Raw genomic sequence first — 22,868 nt, 5'->3', positions numbered from 1 at the left:
ATGTTCTTTTCCTATACTCCTATCCCTTGCCTTCCCTACAGTTTTACAAAGAGTTTACATGCATTCTAGGTCAAACAACAAGCTCTACAATCTGCCCAGATTGAAAGTAAAGACAAAAAAGCTGTATGTTTTGAACAGAGAAGTCTTCTATGCCAATGATGCTACACTAGTAACCCAAACAGAAATTCAACTGCAAAGACTCATGAATTGTCCCTCATGTCTGTAACCTATTCTACTTTACTATAAATTTCAGATCGTCTTGGGGCAGGGTGTAAAATCTCCACTCTTGATCACTTTAACCAACAGTCATGAAATTCTACATGAAATCAATACTGATGGATAATCTAACTGCGGATGCAGAACCCAACACAAAATAGAAAAGCAGTTACTGCCTTTGGTTGATACAAAAAAAAGCGCAGGCAAAAGTAAATTGACCCTTGGAACCAGCTTTATTAGGTCTCTGTTCTCAGCATATTGTTGTGCATCTGTGAAGTATTGACAACTTGCAGCTATCAAGCAAGGAAGTTGCTAAACTAGAAGAAGTGGAGAAAACAGAAAGCAGGGAAAACCTTTCGACTGGTTAGAGGCATACACAACACAAAAGGGAAATGGTTGTGGTAATTGGAGATCAGTCATCACAGCTCCAGGACATCTCTGCAGGGCCCAACCATTTTCAGCTGCTTCAACAATGATCTTGCCTCCATAAAGTTAGAAGTGAGGACGTTCACTGATGATTGCACAATGTTCAGCACCAATCATGACTCCTCAGATATTGAAGCAATACATGTTCAAATGCAGCAAGACCTGAACAATGTAGAGGTTTGAGTGACAAGTGTCAAGAGATATTTGTACCACAAAATGCCACTTACTGATTGCTTTTAGCAAGAGAGAATTTAACCCCTCGATACTCAATGGCATTACCATCATTGAAATCCCCATCAAAACTGAACTTGACTCATCATACAGATAGTGGCTACAACAGCAGGTCAGAGGCTCAGAATACTGCAGCAAGTAACTTATCTCCTAACTCTCCAATGCCTGTCCACCATCTACAAGTCTTGATTTTAGAGTGTAAATGGAATACATCCAGTCTGCCTGGATGAGTGCAGCTCCAACAACACTCAAGAAGCTTGACACAATCCAAGACAAAGCAGTCCACTTGATTAGTACCACATCCACATTCACTCCCTCCATCACCAATGCTCAGTAGCAGCAGCGTGCACCATCTACAAGACGCACTGCAGAAAATTCACCACGGCTCATCAGACAGCACTTTCTAAACTCACATTAAGTAGCTTCGAGAAGAGCAAGAGTACCGATACATGGGAATCCCACCATCTACAAGTTCTCTTCTAAACCACTGACCTTCCTAAGTTAGCAACATAACATCGTTTCTTCAGTCTTGCTATGTCAAAACACTGGAACTCCCTCCCTAATGTCATTGTGGGTCTAACTACAGCAACTGAACCGCAATGGCTCAAGAAGGCAGCTCACCACCATTTTCTCAAGGGCAACTAGGGATGGGCAAAATAGTTCAATGGAACGGGTGTGTCAAGAACATCTCACCAGCGCCTTCTTAAGGATAATTAACAATGGGCAATAAATACTAGCCCAGCCAGTGACACCTACATCCTATGAACATTTCCTTTTTAAACATGGCCACATCCAACAGCTACATCCCATTAGTGGATTTTTAAAAAGTTCAGAAAAGGTCATCTTCAATGTCGCACATGCTCAGCATTTTGTTCTACCAAGAAGTCCTCTCAAAGGCAAATCATCCAAGAATGCCAGCATTCACCAAGCGCAGGTGAACTTCCCTGGCACTGACATGTCCACAGAATGGATCACAAACACCTTTCCAAGAATTTTCTGTCTGCAGATGTAGAAAAAGCCACAAGACCTCTGCTTTAAGGATATTACCTTGTGTGACCCGAAGGCTGCAAACAATGAATTCACATGGAGACACTAGCCAACATCAGAGGAAAATGGTGACATTATATCAAGGCCTCTCCATATTACCCTAACAATCAGTGGCAATGAAAGTTACCAACACTGAAAACAGCATCCCATAACGATAACTGATCCTAACTCATCAGCATTTGTGACATAACCTGCCTCACACAGATTCATCTCTTCAGCTATCAGGTGAAGTGCAACATACTTTGTGGTGCAGTCAAAGCGAAGAATGACACTCTTTAATGTTTCCCAGCTGACCGTGTCAAAAACCTTTGTAAGGTCGAAGGAGGTCATGTACAGGGGTAAAGCTTCTTTTCTCTGCATTTCTCCTATAGCTGTCATGTGGTGAAAATCATGTCCATTGTGCCCTTCCATGGCCAGAAATTGTAATGCAATTCCAGGAGGGGTTCCTCAGCGACAGGGAGGAAACAGATGAGGAGGATCTTGGCAATGACTTTTCCAACGGTTGAAAGCAAGGAGATTCCCTTATAATCAGCACAGTCAGACTTGTTGCCTTTTTGAAAATGCTCATGACAGTGGCATCTTGAAGCTTTCCCAGGATACTATCCTCTTTCCAGATAAGGCAGGAGGAGGTCTTTCCCTCCACACTTCGATGCCTCAGCAGGGATACCGTCTGCTCCAGCAGTCTTGTTGTTCTACTTCATGCAGGGCTGGGTTGCTGAGCTCGTGGTGTGTAGCGTGCTGTGGGATGCGGTCAAGGATGCTTGGATCAACAACATGCCCCTGGTTGAGGAGGTCTCCGAAGTGCTTCCCCAGATTGTTTGATGGCTTCTTTGTCTTTGCCAAGAGTCACTCTGTCCTTGGCCAGCAAGAGGTTGGGGCCTTGGGTTTTTGGTCCATAGATGGTCTTGACAGCACTGAAGAAACCAGCACATCATGGTTGTCAGCCATTCGTAGGCCTCCAGCATTTTCTCCATCCACCAACTGCTCTTTGTGCCACAGGTTCCTTATTAGACGTTACAAAAGCCTTCGACACCTTCAAACAGGAAGCATTATGGAGCGTCCTTCTCTGCTTTGGCTGCACTACAAAGTTTGTCACCATCCTTCGCCTGCTCATGACGACATGGAAATCATAGTAATGACAAATGGCACTACCACCAACCCATTCCCTATTTGCACTGGTGGCAAGCAGGGCTGCATCATCGCCCAAACACTGTTCTCAATCTACCTTGCTGCAATGCTTCACTTCGCTGTCGAGATGCTCCCCACTGGAGTGGAGCTAGCCTATAGAACCTGTGGGAAATTATTCAACCTCTGCCGCCTTCAAGCCAAAGCAAAAGTCACCCCAACCATTGTCATCGAGCTGCAGTGTGCGGAAGATGCTTGCATACATGCAAACTCAAAGGACAAACTCCAAACCATCGGCAGCATCTTGACTGAGGCATATAAGAACATGGGTCTCACCCTGAACATCGCAAGTCAAAGGTCCCCCACCAACCTGGCCTGGTACTGTGGAGCAAACTCCAATCATCAAGGTCCTTTGAGAGCCTTGGAGAATGTTGGTCAATTCCAATACCTCAGGGGTGTCCTGTGGACCAAAGCAGATATAGCCGGCCATCAGAGAAAAAGGGTTTTCAAGGACAGCAACATCAGATCCGACACCAAGCTCATGGTATACAGAGCTGTGGTGGTTCCTGCCCTCCTACATGGCTCTGAGATGTGGGCTATCTACAGTGGACATCTCAAAGCGCTGGAACAGCACCACCAGCGCTACTTGCACAAGTTCCTGTTAATCCGCTGAGAAGACAGATGCATACACCAGCATCCTTGACCAGGCCAACATCCCCAGCATCAAGGCACTAATCACCCTTGATCGGCTGTGATTGTCTGGGCACGTCGTTCACTGACTGACTCAAGACTCCCAACCACAAAATGATAGGCGAGTCCCAGGTGGACAGAGGAAACACTTTAGGGATACCTTCAAGGCCTCAGTGGTGAAGTGCTGCATTCCCACAGACACCAGGAAATCACCGGCCCAAGACCGTCTAATGTGGAGGAGGAGCATTTCGGAAGGCATCAAGCACCTTGAGACTTGTCATCAGGAAAAAGTGGAAGCTAGACAAAAAATAGCATTAGGAGCACACTGCCATACCAACTCCCCACCCACTCCCTCCTCTGATCACCTTTTGCGTCAAGTGTGGTAGAGTCTGCGGGAGCCACATTGGTCTATACAGTCACTTATGGACTCACCCTGAAAGTGGAAGAGAGTCATCCTTATCTGCAAGAAACCGCCAATAATGATGATGAAGAAAATGCACCATATGAAACATTATCACCATTAATGGATTTGTTGCTTATTCATCAGCTTATGTATGTGGAAGGAATCTGATAACAACACTAATTTCATTATAGGCAGTTCTTCTATAAACGTGATAGTTGCATTCTTCTGTGACCTCCACTATAGAAAAACATGCTTTAGAAAATCAACATAAAAAAAAAAAATCGCATTATAGGGAAATCGCCATAGAAACGCCACTATACCTAAAGTAGAAGCTTCGCATTATCCAAATAGCGTCCACTATTCATCAATTGTGTTACAGCCAATTTGCATTAACGGAACATGTTATAGCTAAACTACCAGTATTATCTCCTGTCCATTTACCTTGCTTATCACTCTGTGGTCCTAGCACTGCAGATCAGTCAAGGAATGAATATCAGCTCCTCAAAGTAGCAGTGGCGCATCAAATTACATCCATTAAGCTCTCTCAGGGATCATATCTATATACTCATTACCTCCTTCTCTAGTCAGCATAAGCAATAATATCAATATGTCAGCTGGATCAGATGGCTCCTGTAGTAGCTTGCAGTCAAATACTCCAGGACACAACTATCCAGGCCATAAGCCATGACTATTTCAAGAGTTTGCACAGCAGGAACACCAATCTTACCCCCATTTCTGCTTAGAACCTGAAGGGAGTACTTCATTGAGTTCTTAGTATAGATAGAAAACCTTCACTTAAGCATTATTGGTTGATTACCTGACTGAGAAATGAATGGAAGACACTTATGATTGGCACTAAATTACTTCTTTTGTGACTGTTTCATAACTCTATTGTCAGAATATCATTAGTACAGTTGTTGTGACTGATGTGATTGCTCATTGATGCAGATAAAGGGATGAAGGGAGTAGCAAAGAAAATAACAATGTTTGTTACAGTGGGGCTCAAAATTCTCAGAATACAGTTCTAAGTATCAGCAGATTATACTGGTCTGTAAACTTATCCCAAACAACTAGGCTGCAGTGTCTTTTTGGCCATCCTTCCTCTGTTACTTTCTCTCCTTACCTCGGCTCTTCTACCTTCACATGCAAGACTCTGTATGAAACACCACTGCAAAGGTAACACACCAAAACCACGTGCTGCACGTTACATAGGGGAATCCCCAAAGGGGCTGACAGATCTAAGCCTCTGTTTCAGGCTTCAGAATATGAGTTCTGGAAGGATCCTGTTTGCAGTCTGGGTTCAGTTGCTTGTATGCAATTCAGGTCTGCTGTTCGTGTGGCGATGATATCAGTCAGATCCCTCAGCCCTCAGCAGACATTGTATCATGTTTCTCAAAGTTCAAGAGAATAAGGTAGACTATGAGTATAAATGCATTTTGGCAATGCTATTGACATTTGGTTATATATTGATAATATGTTAGCCTTTACTATTTTTGTAAGTTGTTGATCTGCTGACCTGCTCGTAACATGTCTCTTATCAATCATGCCTACAAGAGAAACCAGCCTCTCTGAAAAACCCCAAACTTTGCCCTGTTGCCCACTGAGGTGAGTAAGGAAACCGATATACCACTTGGCCCTGTTGTACAAGGCACTTATTTCTGCCTAATCCAGTTGTGAATGCAATCTAAAAGATACAATCCTAGTTGCCTGGGCAAACTGATACATATTCAGATACAAACCAGACATAATGGTGGCATGCAGGAGCAATGTTCCCTCTCAATTGAAAGGGTGAACAATCACCTCGCAATCTGGAATGTGTAGAAAAATAGATCCTGCATAAACAATGTCCTCTTTAAAACGCAAGTATGCTTCACTACACAATAATCTTAAAAGGACCATGCAGTGTAACAAGACGGCCATGCATAGAAAGCAAACTTAGAGTGAACACTGGGAGCCACATGTACATTTCTGCCAATGTGCTGTCAAGCCCTCAAATTGGATGCAGTTTTCTTTGGGAGGAGAGGGTAACTATGGCTGTACCTTCCTATCTCCCTTACATGGATTTGTGTGCCTTGGTGGACAGGGAACTGGTGCCTGCCAGCATAATGTATGCATTCTTTCACAACTAGTGCACACCACAGGGACTGGAGAATGGAGTGTTTAAGAAAAATAATCTGACTTAATTTGTCTTTCTTTTGTATGACTTGGGTTTTATTAGCAGTGCCCCTCCAAAAGACAGCACTTTTAGTATTTTACTTGGATTGCTGATACTGGCCCACTGTTAACCTAAAGAGGCGTATTTAGCTTCAATGTATCACTCAAGCGTGTCATGTATATTATGTTGCATACCAACTACAGAAAGGTACTTTAATTGGAATCCCTACAGTGTAGAAAGGTGTCATTCAGCCCATCAAGTCTGCATCGACCCTCCGAACAGCATCCCACCCAGATCCACCCTATCCCTGTAACCTTGCATACATCATAGCTAATCCACCTAGCATATCCCTGGAAACTATAGGGCAATTTAGCACGGGCAATTTAGCACGGCCAATTCACCTAACCTGTACACCTTTGGACTATGGGAGGAATCCAGAGCACCCAGCAGAAATCCACGCAGACACGAAGAGAACGTTCATATTCCACACAATCACCAATGATGGAAACAAACTGAGTCCCTGGCACTGTGAAGCAGCAATGCTAACCACTGTGCTGTCCATAGATGGCATAAGTTTAAGCACTGTTACAATGGTGGATCAAAACCCTAAAGTGTTTATAGACATATTTTGCTTTTAATTCTAAAATGTGTTTTTCCTAAGTATTTGTTCATTGTTACTGGTTGGGTCAGCATTTATTACCCATCCCTAATTGCCTAGAGGGCAGCAAAGAGTCAGCTAGATTGCTGTGGGTCTGAAGTTACATGTAGGTCAGACCAAATAAGGATGGGAGACTTCCCTCTCTAAAAGACATTAGTGAAGCAGATGGGGTTTTATAACAGTAGGAGCATAAATCATAGGAGCAGTAGTAGCCCATTCAGCCCCATCAAGTCTGCTCTGCCATTCACCAAAATCATGACTGATCTGATAAACCTCAAACTTCTCTTTCCTGCCTTTTCCCCACAAGTCTCAATTTCCTTACTGATTAAAAATCTGCCTATCTCAGCCTTGAGTATACTTAAAAACTTTGCCTCTATAGCTTCTTGCAGGAAAGAATTCCACAAATTCACTACCCTCTAGAGAAAAAATTTTGCATCTTGTCTTAAATGGGGTGACCCCCCACATACTGAAACTATGCCCTTATGGTCCCAGACTATCCCACAAGAGAAACAACCTTTCTAAATTTATTCTATTGAGCTAAGAATCTATGTTAAATAAGGTTGCTTCTTATTCTTTTAAACTCCAATAATTACAGGCCAAACCTAATCAACCCTTCCCCATAACACACTCCTCTACATTTGAGATAACCCAATGAATCTTCTCTAGACTGCCTCTCGTTGTGTATTTATGTAAGTATTTTAGACTATCACTTTAAGAGTCCAATCACATGACATCATTGGCCATTAGAGGGAAACAAGTCAGTCCAACTTCCTGCCTCGTAGAGTGAACATCTCCATATAATAAAGTTCTTGCTGTTGTTAAAAACTTTGATTTCCTATCCTTTTTGAAATGTAACATCTTCAATGCAATTATATCATTACTTAGGTAAGAGGGACAAAACTGTTCAGTGTTACAAGTGAGCTCCAACTATTACCTTGTACAGTTTTAGTAAGACTTACCTATTTTTTTACTTTTCATTCACTTTGAATTAAAGGCCCAGTATTCCATTTGCCTTCACTATTACATGCTGAACTTGGATGCCAGCCTTTTTGTGATTTATGCACAAAGACTCCCAAATCCCTTTGTACTGTTGCTTTCCCCAGTCTTTCTCCATTTAAATAATATCCAGCTCCTCGATTCTTCCTGCCAAAATGTAGAACCTCACACTATCCACATCATATTCTGTCTGCCAAGCTTTACGTTTGCTCACTTAGCCAGTCCATATCCTCTGCAGACTGTGTATCATTCTTTCCACCTACTTTTGTGTGATCTGCAAATGTGGACACAGTACATTCATTTTCCTCATCCAAGTCATTAATATGTACTAGTTAGATGTTAATAGATATTGTTTATGACATTAATCAAAAACAAGATGGCGCTAGAGCGTGGCGAGTCTTTGCATGCTGTTGCCAGCAGATCATCTCCTTACATCTATTATAATTGTTCAATGCTTTGAAATCTCAATTTTAAGTCTGTCAAGTTACTAAAAAAGCTCTCTTAAATCTACTTTAAGGTCTGGCCATCTTTTGGCCTTCGAGAACAACCAAACGCTCCCCAACCTGACCAGATTTGACCCAAGAAAGACCAAGACCTCCCTGAGTGCCCGACACCAACAGGGCCTGACTGCCAACACTGAACTGTGGCCACAACAAGAGAAGGAGAGAGATCAGCCACTTATGAGCTTCTCAAAGGCCCAACACTGAACACTGATTGGCAACCTCATGAAGACCCAACATCTAGGCCTAAGCAGTCCAAGAACAAGATTCTCCAGAGTCCCCGAGGCTGCGAAGTGTCCAGGATCCCATCAAACGCACCCACGTATCTTCTGGAATGGCAGACTACCCACACCGACTCCCATCCCAACCAGAAGCAGGAAACATGGGTGACGTGTTGGCCTGCAGGTGAGACTGAAACAATGTGGTTTCAAGTACCCCTCCCCAGCCTACTCCTGGCAAAACGTACAAGCTTTTGAAAATAAGCTGGACGAACTGAAAGCTAGACTTATTAATCAAATGGAGTTGAAAGGCTGCTGTGTGCTCTGTTTTACAGAGACATTTGATTTATTCATTTATTGTCACGTGTACTTGGTACGTGTATTTGTTACAAATAAGTGAAGAGTGTTGTATAATGTCACCACTGTCTGGCATCATCTTAAGAACACAGAAAATAAACCAAGGCATAGAAATTAACAGTTAAAAAAAGAAATAAATTTAGAAATTCAACATTACAGTGCCTTAGCCATGGGCCTGAATCCTGGCTCCTCTACCCCAATGCTGAATCCAATACTAGTTAAGAAGCAAACACCAGCCTTGAGTCCCTTTGCCATGCTGCTGCCGCTGGAACACATGTCACCATTCTTCTGCATCAACTTGCCCCCACCGACGTTATTGGTGCCCTGAGTCTGCAGTGGACCGATCTCAGCTGAAGCTGCCAAGTCCCAAACTGGGCCCGAACTCAGTGCTGGACCCACCACGCTGAATCAGCCACTGCCAATGCTGCCAGGTCCCACACCGGACACTGGCCCAAACTGTACATCTGTACTCGCCTCCCTCTGCCACCGCCGGGAACACAAAGTTGCCTCCGAAATGCTGGACACCTCACTGCCACTGATGCATTCGACCTCTCCACAAGATGATTAGATTATAAAAAGGGAACCCAAACGCTGCGCTACTTACTCCACCATCATCTTGCTCAAGACGTGGCTCACTCCTGCTTCACTTGACAGTGCCTTACAACCTGAGGGTTTCTCAATTCACCGGATGGACCACACAGCGTCCTCGGACAAGGGGCAGAGGGGTCTGCCTCCTAATCAACTCCTCTTGGTGCTCAGACATGACAACACTGGCGAGTTACTGCAGTGCCTTACCTACTGTCTGCCACAGGAATTCACTTCTGCTATCCTGACAGCAGTTCACATCCCACCCCACGCCAAAGTGAAGAGTGCACTTGATCAAATATACACTGCTACAAATAGCCTTGAGACAGAATACCAAGGCTTTCCTCATTGTAGCTGATAACTTCAACCAGGCCAACCTCAAACATGTGCTACTATGATACCATCAAAACATCTCCTGTCCCAACATAGACCCAAAACACCCTTGACTATTGCTACACAACTAAAGATGCCTAACGTTCCGTCCCCAGCTGCATTTTGAAAAAAATCAGACCGTACAGCTGTGCGTCTTCACCTGGTTTACAAGCAGAAACTGAAGCATGAGGAAACCCCTACAGAAAATCATACAGTTCTGGTCTGAGGCAATGGATGAGCTTCTACGTAACTGTTTGGAGTTGGTGGACTGATCCATATTCAAGAACTCAGTGGCTAACCTAAATGAATATGCCACTACCATCAGAGTCTTCATCAGTAAGAGTACAGGAAAGAGATACCGAGCTTAGTGGCAGAGGGTAAAGACAACAATGTCTCCCTTAATGACATCAAAATGAAGGAGCTGGTCATCAACTTCAGGAAGTGATGTGGAGGACACACCCATCTGTATCAATCTGAGGTGCAGATGGTTGAGAGTTTCAAGTTCCTCGGAATAAAGATCACTAACAATCTGTCCTGGTACATCCATGTCAATCCTGCATTCAAGGAGGCACACCAACACCTCTACTTCCTCAGAAAGCTAAGGAAATTCAGCATTTACACAATGACTCTGACCAATTTTTATAGGTACACCACAGAAAACATCCCATCCAGATGCATCGCAGTTTGATATGGCAACTGTTCTGCCCAAGTCCACCAGAAATTACAGAGAGTTGTGAACACAGTCCAGTCCATCATGCAAACCAGCCTTACATCCACTGAATCCATCTGTACTTGCTGCTACTCGGGAAAGCAGCCAGAATGAACAAAGACTCCTCTCACCCCGGTTATACTTTCTTCCAGCTTCTTCCATTAAGCAGAAGATACAAAACATGTACCAACAGATTCAAGAACAGCTTCTTCCCTGGTGTTATCAGACTTTTGAATGGACTTCTCATACACTAAAGTTGATATTTCTCTACATCTTCTCTGTAGCTGTAACACTATATTCTGCATTCAGTTCTGTTACCCTGATGTACTTCCATCAGGTATGATTTGACTGATCAGCATGCAAAACAAACCTTTTCACTGTATCTCGATACATTTGAAAATAATAAAACTAAATAAAGATATTGTATATAATTGGGGCTCTTACACTGATCCCTATGTACTCCAGTAGTTACATGCTGTCATCCTGAAATTACACACCTTCCCAACTCTGTATTCTATTAGCTTAACATTAGACCACAGATCAACCATATTTTATTGAATAGCAGAGCTGCTTCAAGGTACTGAATGGCATTCTCCTGTTTCTATGTTCCTACATTCCTAACATGTCATACGGTCACTGTGATAGGGTCTTGAGGGACAACAGCACAGAAAAAGGTCCTTTGGACCATCGAGTGTCTACACTAATCAAAATCAAGCACCTAATTATTTTAATCCTATTTTCCAGCACTTGGCCCATAGCCTTGTATGCATTGGTATCGCAATTATGAGGTACCATACCAAGTGGAAATCTAAATATATTACATCCACTGCTTCTGCTTTATTTACCTCAAAAGAATTCTAATACACACGTCAAATGTGATTTCCACTTTGTGAAGCCAAGCTGACTCTGCTTGATCATATTATGTATTTCTACACACTTGGTTATTACATTGTCTATAATAGATTCTAATATTTTCTAAGTAACAGATGTTAAGCTAATTGGCCTAGAATTAAATATTGTTGGCTATTTCCCTTTTCAAATAAAGGTATCAAAAATGGTCACATTTAGACCAGCATTTTTTTTTAAATTCCAGATCTTTATGAATTTTCACTGTCTGACACAGTATGTTTCAAACCCATGTTGTCAGATCATTAGCTTGGGTTCTGGGTACCAATCCAGTGATATGACCACACCACCACCACCTTCCCCAAGGAGGGCTGCTGCAGAAAGACTGAATTTAAATTTAGTGACATTTAGTGGCAAAGTCATGTGGGAAGTTAATGGAATGCTGTACATGTAAATTGTCAGGGAAACTTCAAACAGGGATAAATTTAACAAGACATAACGCGCAGTTCAACTATCCCTACTCTCTCAGCAGAAAGCCACTTCTTGCAGAAACATTGCTTTTACCTTCCAGGAATACCCAAGGGTACAGGTTAAAAAAAAAAAGCCTGTTTCAAATCTACTGGAATGAATTTGTGGGACCATGCTGTGAAAGTCAAAAGATCCTTCCCCTAGTCACCAGTGTTGTAGATAAAGTCCCCTCTGACTCAGAATGCTGCAAGCTAGTTTAAAATAAAGGAATCAGGACAAAAGAGTTTCAATCAGTCGAGAAAACTAGAAGTGTCAAAAATCAACTGTTCAAATTTTCAATGTCAACACTGCCAGTAACATGTACTGCAACGTACAAATTTCAATTGTCTACTCTTCTACAATTCAAAACTGACCCATTTTTTAAAAAGAAAAAATACTTTTATTCTTTTGGATCCACTAGTTATTTTCAATCTGCATCTATAGAGGGTTGTATCACTAATTCACCTTGCATTTTGGGTCTGGGAGAAAGGGAAGTGGTCCTTTTCAAATTAAGCAACCATTGTAGGGGGGTGCTGGTAAATGAATAAGGAAGGGTTCATCCCTCTTCATTGAGGAGCTTAACAATTTGGGGTATCCCATCTGGAAAAACAACGACCTGGGGAATCTCACCTTGAGTCAGCAAGGTGAAGTGACATGTCTGATTGAAGACCAGGGGAATGCAAGCATTTAAATAGAAATGATATAGGTACTTCATATTCTGAAGTTTGTAAGTAGTAGAGCCAATGTCTATTTTTAAGAAACAATTTAAGCAATTCAAAATAATGGATAAAGTCTGACCTGCTATTGAGATAATAACATCCACTAAACATTGAATGTTTAACAACAGACAATAAAATAGAAATAGTGGAAGAATTGTGTTTAGAAAAAAAAAGTGCTGGCAGCTGGGGCTCATTTGATAGCAGTTTTGCCCCTCAAACAAGATTCCAGAACTTCAGCACAAAATTAAAGACTCACATTGCAGTGTCAAATGAAGCATTGAACTATCTCTCCATCCGTTTGTTCAGGTGGATGTAAAATATCAAACAGCATTACTCCAAAGAAAAAGGGCGGGAGTGTCTACAAAATCAGACTCTTCAGTCATCATACTGCTGTTTGTAGGAGTTCGTGCAAACTGGCTGCCACGTTCCTGAAGTACAGACATGAACTGAAATTTACAAGTATTTAATGCGCTTTGAGACATCCGGTTGCTGTTAAAGGCGCTATGGAAACGTAAGGCTTTGATTTGTGATCCATTTATCCTGTTTTTTTTTAAAAACTCATCCTCCATAGAAATAAGCAACTTGAATTCGTTCATCTTTTGATGGCCAGTGGCAGCTTTAAGAAACCAAGGCTTCGCAGTCTGTGCGACAAACAATTAACACACCCCAAGAATAAAGATGTAATTTTGAAGGCAAACAGCTGAAGACCAGTGGTCGCACACTGCTTTCCTGCCTACGCTGCTGACCAACTGTGACCAACCAACCACCCTCCCTCTCACCTGCATCGCCATTCCAAACGTCCTCGCTTCACCCCCGGCACGTGCTGGCGCCGCACACGCCATGTGACTTCACTTTGCTGATCGATTGGCTAGCGCGGAACAATGCGCATGCTTATTGCCGACAGGCCGTATCACGTGGCTACTTGCCGCTGATCGGTTGGAGCCGAATCACCCATATCACGTGACCACCTGCCGCCGCAGCTGGCAAACTTCGAAGAAGCGTGTGTATTTCTGGTGACGTTCGTTGCTGGAGGGAAGTGTACAAAAAAAACAGCATGTGGCAATACGAGAGGAGGGGATTTGAAATAAGGCATCCGATAACCGGAAGTGTGTTTCTTTTTGTGGAAAGCCAACATCATTGACAATATGAAAGGAATTAAATTCTCCAAACAACTCTTATTGTTGGAGTATAATCACGAGGACTACGGTGATTCAGAAATAAGTCACATCGCAATCGTCTCAAAATGACTGGAAATAAATGTAGCCTTGACAGCATCTCTCACATGCCAAAAAATCATTCAAGACAGAGGAATGTAAGTTCATTACACACAAGAAAGGAAAATAAAGGTACATATTCATATAAGACAATTTTCAAAGATCTTATAAACGTCACAAAGAAAGACTGACTTTTTTCCCTAGCAAAATTCCTTACAGGTACTTAACTCGTGTGAGATATCATCGCTATCTTCCCTGTTTAATTTCTTGCTCAACCAATGAGGTTTCGAGCAAATTTTGGCAAGTTTCTGCACATTCACCGGATGTAATTCTCTTCAATATTGCCTGTCCCTGAGAAACATAGACACAGTGACTCACTGAACCTTAAGAAAAAAATCTCAGGGCTTTTCCCAGTCTTGCCTACTTGAACTACCATAACAGCTGATGATTTCTTGCCAGTTCTGGCTTGGACATTACCAAAATGAAACTGCCCTTCTGGTATGAATCTTTTTTTGTCTGAACTGCACTGGCTTCTGGCCTGTCTCCATCTATCTCTGTCTGGGTCATCATTTTAAATGTAGTAAATACTTCAGAAATGATCTCATCAGATTTATTTTGTTCTTCCATGAAATGTTGGCAGTGCAGGCAGGACCTGCATTTTTTGCCCACCCCTAATTACTCTTGAAATAAGTGGCTTGCTAGGATGATTTCAGAGGGTATGTAAGAGTTAACTACATTGCTGGTGGTCTGCTAGTCAATTGATTTTAGTTTCAAAAGGTCAGTGAAATAATGTCACTTGCTCCAAAGGCCTGGGATATACTTGTTTCCTCAGTCACTGCTGCAGACATCAGGTCAGCCTTTTTGAAAGGGAAACCATGGAAAACAACTGGTCCAGATGGAGTCCGGAGCCGTGCAATCAAATTCTGCGCATATCAGCTGGTGGGAGTATTTACAAGGGTCCCGACCCAAAACGTCAACTTTCCTGCTCCTCTGATGCTGCCTGGCCTGCTGTGTTCCTCCAGCTTCACACCGTGTTATCTCTGACACCAGCATCTGCAGTTCTCTGGCATCTTTAACCTCTCCTTACTGCAATCTGAAGTCCCTACTTGATTCAATGAAACCACCATTATCCTAGTAATAAAATTCATGCACTGTGCCTCACTGACTATCACCCAGTGGCTCTGACTTCCATAATTATGAAGTACTTTGAGAAGTTAATCATGGCTCACATCAACTCTGGCCTCCCAGCCTGCCTTGATCCCTTGCAATTTGCCTACTGTCACAACAGGTCCATGGCTGAAGCCATCTCCCCAGCCATACATTCATCCTTGGAACATGTGGGTAACAAGAATACCTACATCAGACTTCTACTTATTGACTACAGCCCCGAATTCAACACCATAATTCAAGCCAAATTAATCTCCAAACTCGAAGATGTAGGTCTCTGCTCTGCCTTCTGCAACTCTCTCCTCAACTTCCTAACCTACCGACCACAAATCAGTGAGAATAGGCAACAACACCTCCTCCACAATAATTCTCAACACCGGCTCCCACAAGGCTGCATTCTCAGCCCCTTACTATATGCCCTAAGCACTGATAACTGTGTAGCCAAATTCCATCCTAACTCCATCTACAAGTTCGCTGATAACATTACCGGTGTAGGCTGCACCTCAAACAGTGACGAGACAGAATACAGGAAAGAGATAGAGTTCTTGGTGGCATGGTGTAAAGACAACAATCTCTCCCTCAAGGTCAGCAAAATGAAACAGTTGGTCAGTGACTTCAGGAATCAAGGTGGAGGGCATGCCTCTAGCTACATCAACGGTGCTAAGGTGGAGATGGTCTAGAGTTCCTAGGAGTAATGATCACCAACAATCAGTCCTGGTTCACGCACATTGACACTACAGCAGGCTGTGATTGCACGGCTCCGGACTCCATCTGGACCAGTTGTTTTTCATGGTTTCCCTTTCAAAAAGGCTAATCTGATGTCTGCAGCGGTGACTGAGGAAACAAATATATCCCAGGCTGTCGGAGCAAGTGACATTGTTTCACTGACCTTTGAAACTAAAATCAATTGACTCTAGACTACCACTACAGACACTACAAGCACAACCACAGAGTCCTGATGAATGGTTTCAGCCTGAAACGTTGACTTTCCTGCTCCTCTGATGTTTGTCCAGTTTCACATTTATTGACAATGCCTCTACTTCCTCAGGAGGCTAAGGAACTTTGTCATGCCAATGAAGACTTAACAATTTTTACAGATGCAGCATAGAAATCATTCTTTCCGGAGGCATCACAGCTTGGTATGGCATCTACTCTGCTCAGGACCATAACAAGCTACAGAGAGTTGTAAACACAGCTCAGTCCATCATGCTAGCCAACCTTCCATCCATTCACTCCATCTATACTTCTTGCTGCTTCAGGAAGGCAGCCAACAGAAACAAAGATCCCTCCCACCCTGGTTATAATCTCTTCCAACCTCTTCATCAGGCAGAAAGTACAATGTACCAACTGATTCAAGAATGCCTTTTTCCTCACTGTTATTAGACTTCTGAAGGGACCTCTCAAATTTTAAATACAATGTTGATCTCACTCTTTGTGCACCTCCTCTGCTGCCATATCATGTATTCTTCGCTCTGTTCTATTACCCTAATGCACTTTACATGGTAAGATCTGCCTATACTGCATGCAGAACAAAACTTTTCATTGTACCTAGGTATATGTGACAGTACGAAATTAAATCAAATCAAAGTGTCATTAATAAGACTAGTCCTTCAATTTCAGATTTGTTTATTAATTGATTCCACCAGCTGCCATAGCAAGATTTATACCTACCACCCCAGAACATTATCATGGGTCTATAGACATTACCACTGCACCACCAACTCCCGAAGTAGCTTGAATGATCATTGAAATAACTGCACAGAGGCCAGTATCCATCACCAAGTCGCAAATTATTCACACATGCACAGTACTCAGATTCTGACCAGCCAGATCAAAACCATTCCCTAGAATGAGGAGACTCTCCGAATCCCCTGCTTTTTTTTTATGTATACCCACATTACTACTATACAGCAGCAGTGCTTATTTTTCCCCACAGTACCATATTGTGTGTGTGTGTGTAAGTGCAGGACTCAGTAAAAACACCATGTGCAAAATAATTTTATTCAACATTTCCACCATCAGGAAAAACACCCATGTAACCAGGGAACCAGTAGCAAGCAAAGCCTAGTAGGGGCAATCTCCTGTTTATATCTGTCAGCCAGGCTCCCTGATTGGCCTAAATTGAAAAACCAATCAAAGATTTCATAGTCAATGAATCCACCTGACCCTCATTCCAATCACTGCATTCCTCCTCCCCCCCCATCAATTTGGGGATGTAAGCCTGTTCTTTCTCTTGTAACCTCTCCTCCAGTTCCTTTGACTCAGACATGAGCAGTGTGTACCAACCATAGCCTGTCTGGAGCATCTCAGGAGGTGTTTCCTCTTCTTCAGCCAGTAACAGTATTGAGACATCCATCTCCAACTGTGAGGTTTCTTCAATGCTAAATGGAGGGGCGAACCCATGGTTTCTTATAGCCTTTCGAGCTGTTCTGATGGACTAAGTATGTTTTGCTCCCGCCCCGTTTACGAGGTAGCAGCTCTCAAGTGATCCACACGTTTGTTCAGGACCGCCTCACTTTGTATGTCACGAGACCTGACCTCGCGTTGATTTTGCCTCATACCCATGTAGGGCCATTTCCATGGTTTTGACACCAAACCTCATCCCCTGAAGTAAACTACCTCTCTCACTTAGAGGAGGCATGTGCCTGGAATTGGCATTCCTGCTGCCATTTCACCTTACCCCTGCCCCCCTCCAAGGTCTGGGAATATCAGGTTTAACCTGGTGCAGAGTCTTCTCCCCACCAGCAACTCTGCTGAAGCTATCCCTGTAGTTGCATGAGGGGTGGTGCTATAATCGAACAGAAACTGGGACAGTTTGGTATTGAGTGAAGCTGTAGGCTGTTTCTTTAAGCCTGCCTTCAACATTGACTGCTCTTTCTGCCAGACCATTGGATACAGGATGGTTTGGAGCTGTCCAAACATGCTGAATGCCATTAGACTTTAGGAAATACTTGAAATCCCTGCTCGTAAATTAATCCAACTGTCCGTGACCAATACTTCTGGGAGTCTGTGTATTGTGAACGATGTTCACAGCTTTTCAGTCATCATCCTAAGTTTTCTGAATGAACTCTGTACGTCCAACCACTTTGAAAGGACATCCACAACGACCAAGACCATTGAGCCCATGAAAGTGCCAGCATAGTTGAGGTTTAACTGAGTCCAGGGTTTACCCGGCCATTTCCACGAATGTGGGGTCGCTGCTGGCAATAATTTTTGTCTTTGTTGGCACTCCAGTTAATACCACACAAACGTAGCTATTTTGGCATCCAATCCTGGCCACCAGAGATAATTTCTTGCCAATATTTTCACTTGGAAACTCCAGATGATCCTGGTGGAGTTCACTCAGTATCTGGCAGTGACCATTACTGGTGACAATCACTCTTGCTGCCAATAGTAATATACTGCCCTGTATGGTGATCTGGTCTTGCTGGGTCAAGAAAGGTTTCAGTCCTGGTTAAGGTGGCCCTTTTGTTATCCCTCATCACCAGCAGCTGTGTTAGTTTTGCCAGGAACAGGATCTCCTTGTATCCACAGTCAGATATTGTCGTAGGTGACCGGAAGGGTGTGTAGAAAATTTAAAACCAAAACCGACTCCTCCAGGGAGGCACCACCAGTGGTGTATCTCCAAGTGGGCGGCAGCTGAAGGCATCTACATTTGCCACTTGGCTTTCTGGACAGTGTTCCAAATTTTAATTGTATGCACTGAGAAAAAGGGCCCACCGCTGAATTCAACCAGAATCTATGGGCGGCATGGTCTTGTCTTCTTTAAGTAGCCCTAGCAGAGGTTTATGGTCCATTACTATTACACATTTACATATGTAAAGGTATTAGGGGAACTTTCTTACACCAAAAACCTTCCTTCTCTATCTCGGCAAATTTGCATTCAGCATCAACCAGAGTCCAGGAAGCATAAGCTATTGGGTGTTCCTCTCCATTTTGCCACCGATGAGCCAAACTACTCTGATACCGTACTGGGTGCATCCCAGCCCCACCTCTCACTTGGGATCATAGTGGGCCAAAAGCTTAAATGATAGTCGCTGCTTTTTCACTTCCCTAAAGGCTACTTCTTGGCTACATGACCGTTTCCAAGGCTGACCGTATTTCAATAGCGGGTGTAAGGATGCCAAAATGGAGGCCAGGTTACTTATGAATTTTTCATAATAAGTCACCAATCCAAGGAAAGAAGTTCCGATATAGACGTGATTTCCCTCACTTTATGTTCCAACAGTGTAACCTGGTCTGGTCAACTCTATAGCCCAAGTAGGTCACTTGGGTGCCTGGAACACACAATTTTCACTTCTAAGGCATACACCCACCTGGGAGAAATATTTAAGCACTATGTCCAAGTTCTCCAAGTTCCCTTGGTTGGTCTTACTGATTATTAGCACGTCATCCAGGTAAATGGCAACCTGGGGCAGACCTTGTAAAATGTTCTCAAGAAAAGGGTGCAGGCGGATGATACCCCAAATGCAGTCTTGTATATCAGTACAAACCCTCATGGGTGTAAATCGTGGCATACTTCTGGCACACCTTTTCTAGCCACAATTGCAGGTACGAATGGCCCATGTACAGCTTTGTGAAGACAGGCTTATGTGCCAATCCTCTATGCAAGGGATTGGATATTAACCCAACTGCGAGAGGCAGTTTACAGCTTGCTTAAAATTCCCACAAAGGCAAACCAACCCATCAGGGTTCACAATCGGTTCAACCAGTGCTGCCCATTCCGTAAACTGCACTGGTTTGATGATTCCTTTGCTTTCCAGCCTCCTGATTTCTGCCTCTACTTTTGCCCATAAAGCAAATGGCAATGGACAGGACTTGCAGTATCGCAGAATTGCTTCCTGGTCAACATGTAAGGTGACCTTCCTGAAAATCCTCTGGGTATTAAATATAGGACTTCACTCAGGCAGCCATTTTCTAATTCAAAAATGTTGAGCCAACAAAGGTGAATCTTTCTCAACCAATTCTGCCCCATCAAGCTTGGGCCCGAGCCTTTTACTACAATCAGTGGTAACTGCACCAACTGCCTCTCTTAGCAGACCAGAACCGCAGTTGTACCCTTAATCATAGAATCTTTAACAGTTCCATAGTTTACGTTCTCAATCTGGCTGAGGTCCAGCACAAACTTAAGGGTTGGAGTCCAGACCAAATCTTGTTAAAGACAGGTTCTCCAACCATGGGTACAGCTGCGCTGGTATCGACCTCCATGAGAACCAGGTGACCATTTAACCAGACTTTTATTTTGATTGGTTCTGATTTACATGTTGCTAAGCAAGTTAACTGCCCCCAACCATATGCGGGTGGACTTTCCAGGGTATGCATTCTTCTGCATACCAACCTCTTACTTAATTCTGGATCCTTTGCTGTCTCGAGTCCGCATACTGACAGCAACTACAATGGCTTGCCAATCCAGTTCCTGAACAACATTTTAGCCATTTGGCCGAGGCTTGACTTTGTTTTGAGGTTTTGTTGTGGGCTGACCTAGGCTCCCTCAGCTGAGGATATGCCCTGCGTGAGGTATTGTGATTGCCTACACTCAAGTGGTGGTTCCTAAGCTCAGGCAGACAGGTGAGGGTGTCCATTTCCATTGCAATGCCCTGTAACTCCCATGCTCCACTTGCCGCATTTTCTAATGACAAAGCCAGTTGTACTGCCTGTTTGAAGTGCAGTTGGGCTTCTGCTAGTAGGTGTTTTTGCATTGTTTTGCATGACGATATACCAAATAGTCTCTCGGTATCTCATTCAGAGTTAACCCAAAATCACATGCCTCTGCCAGTCGTCAACCTCATCAAAAATCCGGTATGGATTTTCCTGGTTCTCGAACCACTTAATAAAACTGATAGCGTCTCAGAATTAGAGGATGTTTGGGGTTGTAATATTCCTTAATTGTAATATTCAACTCTTGAAAGGTTTTACTATCTGATGCCTCAGGGAAAGTTAGGCTCCTAGTAACCAAAAATGCTGCAGGTCCACAAGCAGTCAGAAGGATTATTTGTTGCTTTTCATCTGCCACAATGTCATTTGCCCAGAAAAAGTAATGTATTCTTTCCATGTACTTGGCCCAGTTTTCGACAGCAGGATCAAACAATTCAAGCTTCCCAAATAAAGGCATGATGCCAGAAATGCTTACCTCAACTCAAAGATGACTGTTGTGGGAGAATTTTCTTCAGTACCATACTGTTTTCTCCTGCCGCCACGTACATAACTGCACAGAAGCCGGTATCCCGTCACCAAGTTACCGTTTATTCAGATACGCACAGTACACAGGTTTTTATCAGCTAGCTCAGAGCCAGTCCCTGGAATAACATATTCAATGCAATCCACCTGGCCCTCGTTCCAATCACGACAGTCATTTAGCTTGTCACATGATTTCCTGGAAATGCTGGTTTAACTTACTGCTAAAAAGAATGAGTTTCTAACCCTTTAAAAATCCTTCTCAGAACTAAAATAAACTCTAGCACCCAAGTTCTAAAATGAAGAAAAATTATAAATCTTCATCACATAACAGGCCCTAGTTGGAAAACAGCGAAACAGAAAAAGGCCACTGACATTTCGTAAGGGAATGAAGACTGAAACCGTAGTTGGAAATTAGAACATCTGGAGAAATCGAACCTGGTTGAAAGATATAAAAGGACACAGATTAATTTAAGCTCAGTAAAAGTTGATGAATTTAGTTGTACAGTACAGGCAAGCTGAAGAAGACAGAGACTAGTTCCAGAAGCTGAGAATAAGCAAAGACACAGGTACTGCAGTTGTTTCTGTTACTTGAAAATGACAATGATGGATCCATGCTATTCAAACCTAGTTGAGGAGGTTCTGCAGGTGTGTGTCATTATTGATGATGATCATGCATGGAACTCAAGTCGGCTTTTCATTCCTTTTGCCTGGGGATCAGGTTAACTCCTAGGAGGAGCAAAATTTCTTCATAAGAAAGACAAAGTTTTTGAAGAATATTTGTAACTGAGATTGATGACTCATGTGCTGAATGAACTATGAATGACTTTGTAAAATCCGACTGAGTTATACCTGCTATTTAATTTGCAATTCTTTGTTTACAATTTGATCATAATTTGCCTTTGAATTCACTTTTAACTTAAGTTGATTCTAGTTTATGGAGTATGGGTGGTTTGCTAAGATAATTCTTGGTGTTTGCATTATTAACTATTATATAGGAAATAAAATCTACTGTTTTAAACAATGAAATTTTGTGGCGTCAGCATGATAATAAATAACTGGGATGAAAAACAGTCTGATTTCTGCCGAAATCAGAACAATGTATATAAACCACTAAAAGCCAGTCAACGGCACATAAAATAATCAGAAAGGCTGCATCGGTTCTGCAGAATTCATCGGTTCTAATGAAGAGTCACCAGACTCAAAGTGTTGACTTTGCTTTCTCCCCACCGAGGCTGCCAGACCTTCTGAGCTTCATCAGCATTTCTGTTTTTGTTCCTGTTCCTACTTAATTGTGAGTTATCACGGAGTCAAGCTGTACTTGGCTTTATTTTGGAAGAGTCTGCTGCATGATGTGTAGACCCAAACCAGATTATTTTCTATCATTACAGGAAATCTTTCCTCACTTTAGATTTGTTTACCTGATTATATTAAAGAGGGAGCAGTCTGACATATTTCATCTGATATTTGCATTTCTAAAGATATCTCCCAAAAATGCAGTTTTCTCTTTACTGTCAAAATTATTTTCCCTTTAACCACTCTTAATTTTTGAT

General features: G+C 42.8%; 1 protein-coding gene across 3 annotated transcripts in view; it reads right to left on the bottom strand.

Annotated features, from left to right (window-relative positions):
- LOC109919150 (calcium-binding mitochondrial carrier protein Aralar2) overlaps window positions 1–13,607 on the bottom strand; it is a 222,699-nt gene extending 209,092 nt beyond the window's left edge. For all 3 annotated transcript variants that reach the window (XM_048617775.1, XM_048617779.1, XM_048617785.1), the window contains exon 1: window positions 13,540–13,607. In XM_048617775.1, coding sequence (XP_048473732.1) covers window positions 13,540–13,602 — 63 coding nt within the window. In that variant the 5' untranslated portion in view covers window positions 13,603–13,607. The remainder of the gene's footprint in view (window positions 1–13,539) is intronic.
- Window positions 13,608–22,868: the final 9,261 nt, after the last annotated feature.

This window comes from Rhincodon typus, chromosome 2 (assembly GCF_021869965.1).
Source record: "Rhincodon typus isolate 14 chromosome 2, sRhiTyp1.1, whole genome shotgun sequence".
NCBI lineage: Eukaryota > Metazoa > Chordata > Chondrichthyes > Orectolobiformes > Rhincodontidae > Rhincodon > Rhincodon typus.
Note: the sequence above shows the minus strand (reverse complement) of the source record. Positions and strands in the feature narration are given on the sequence as shown.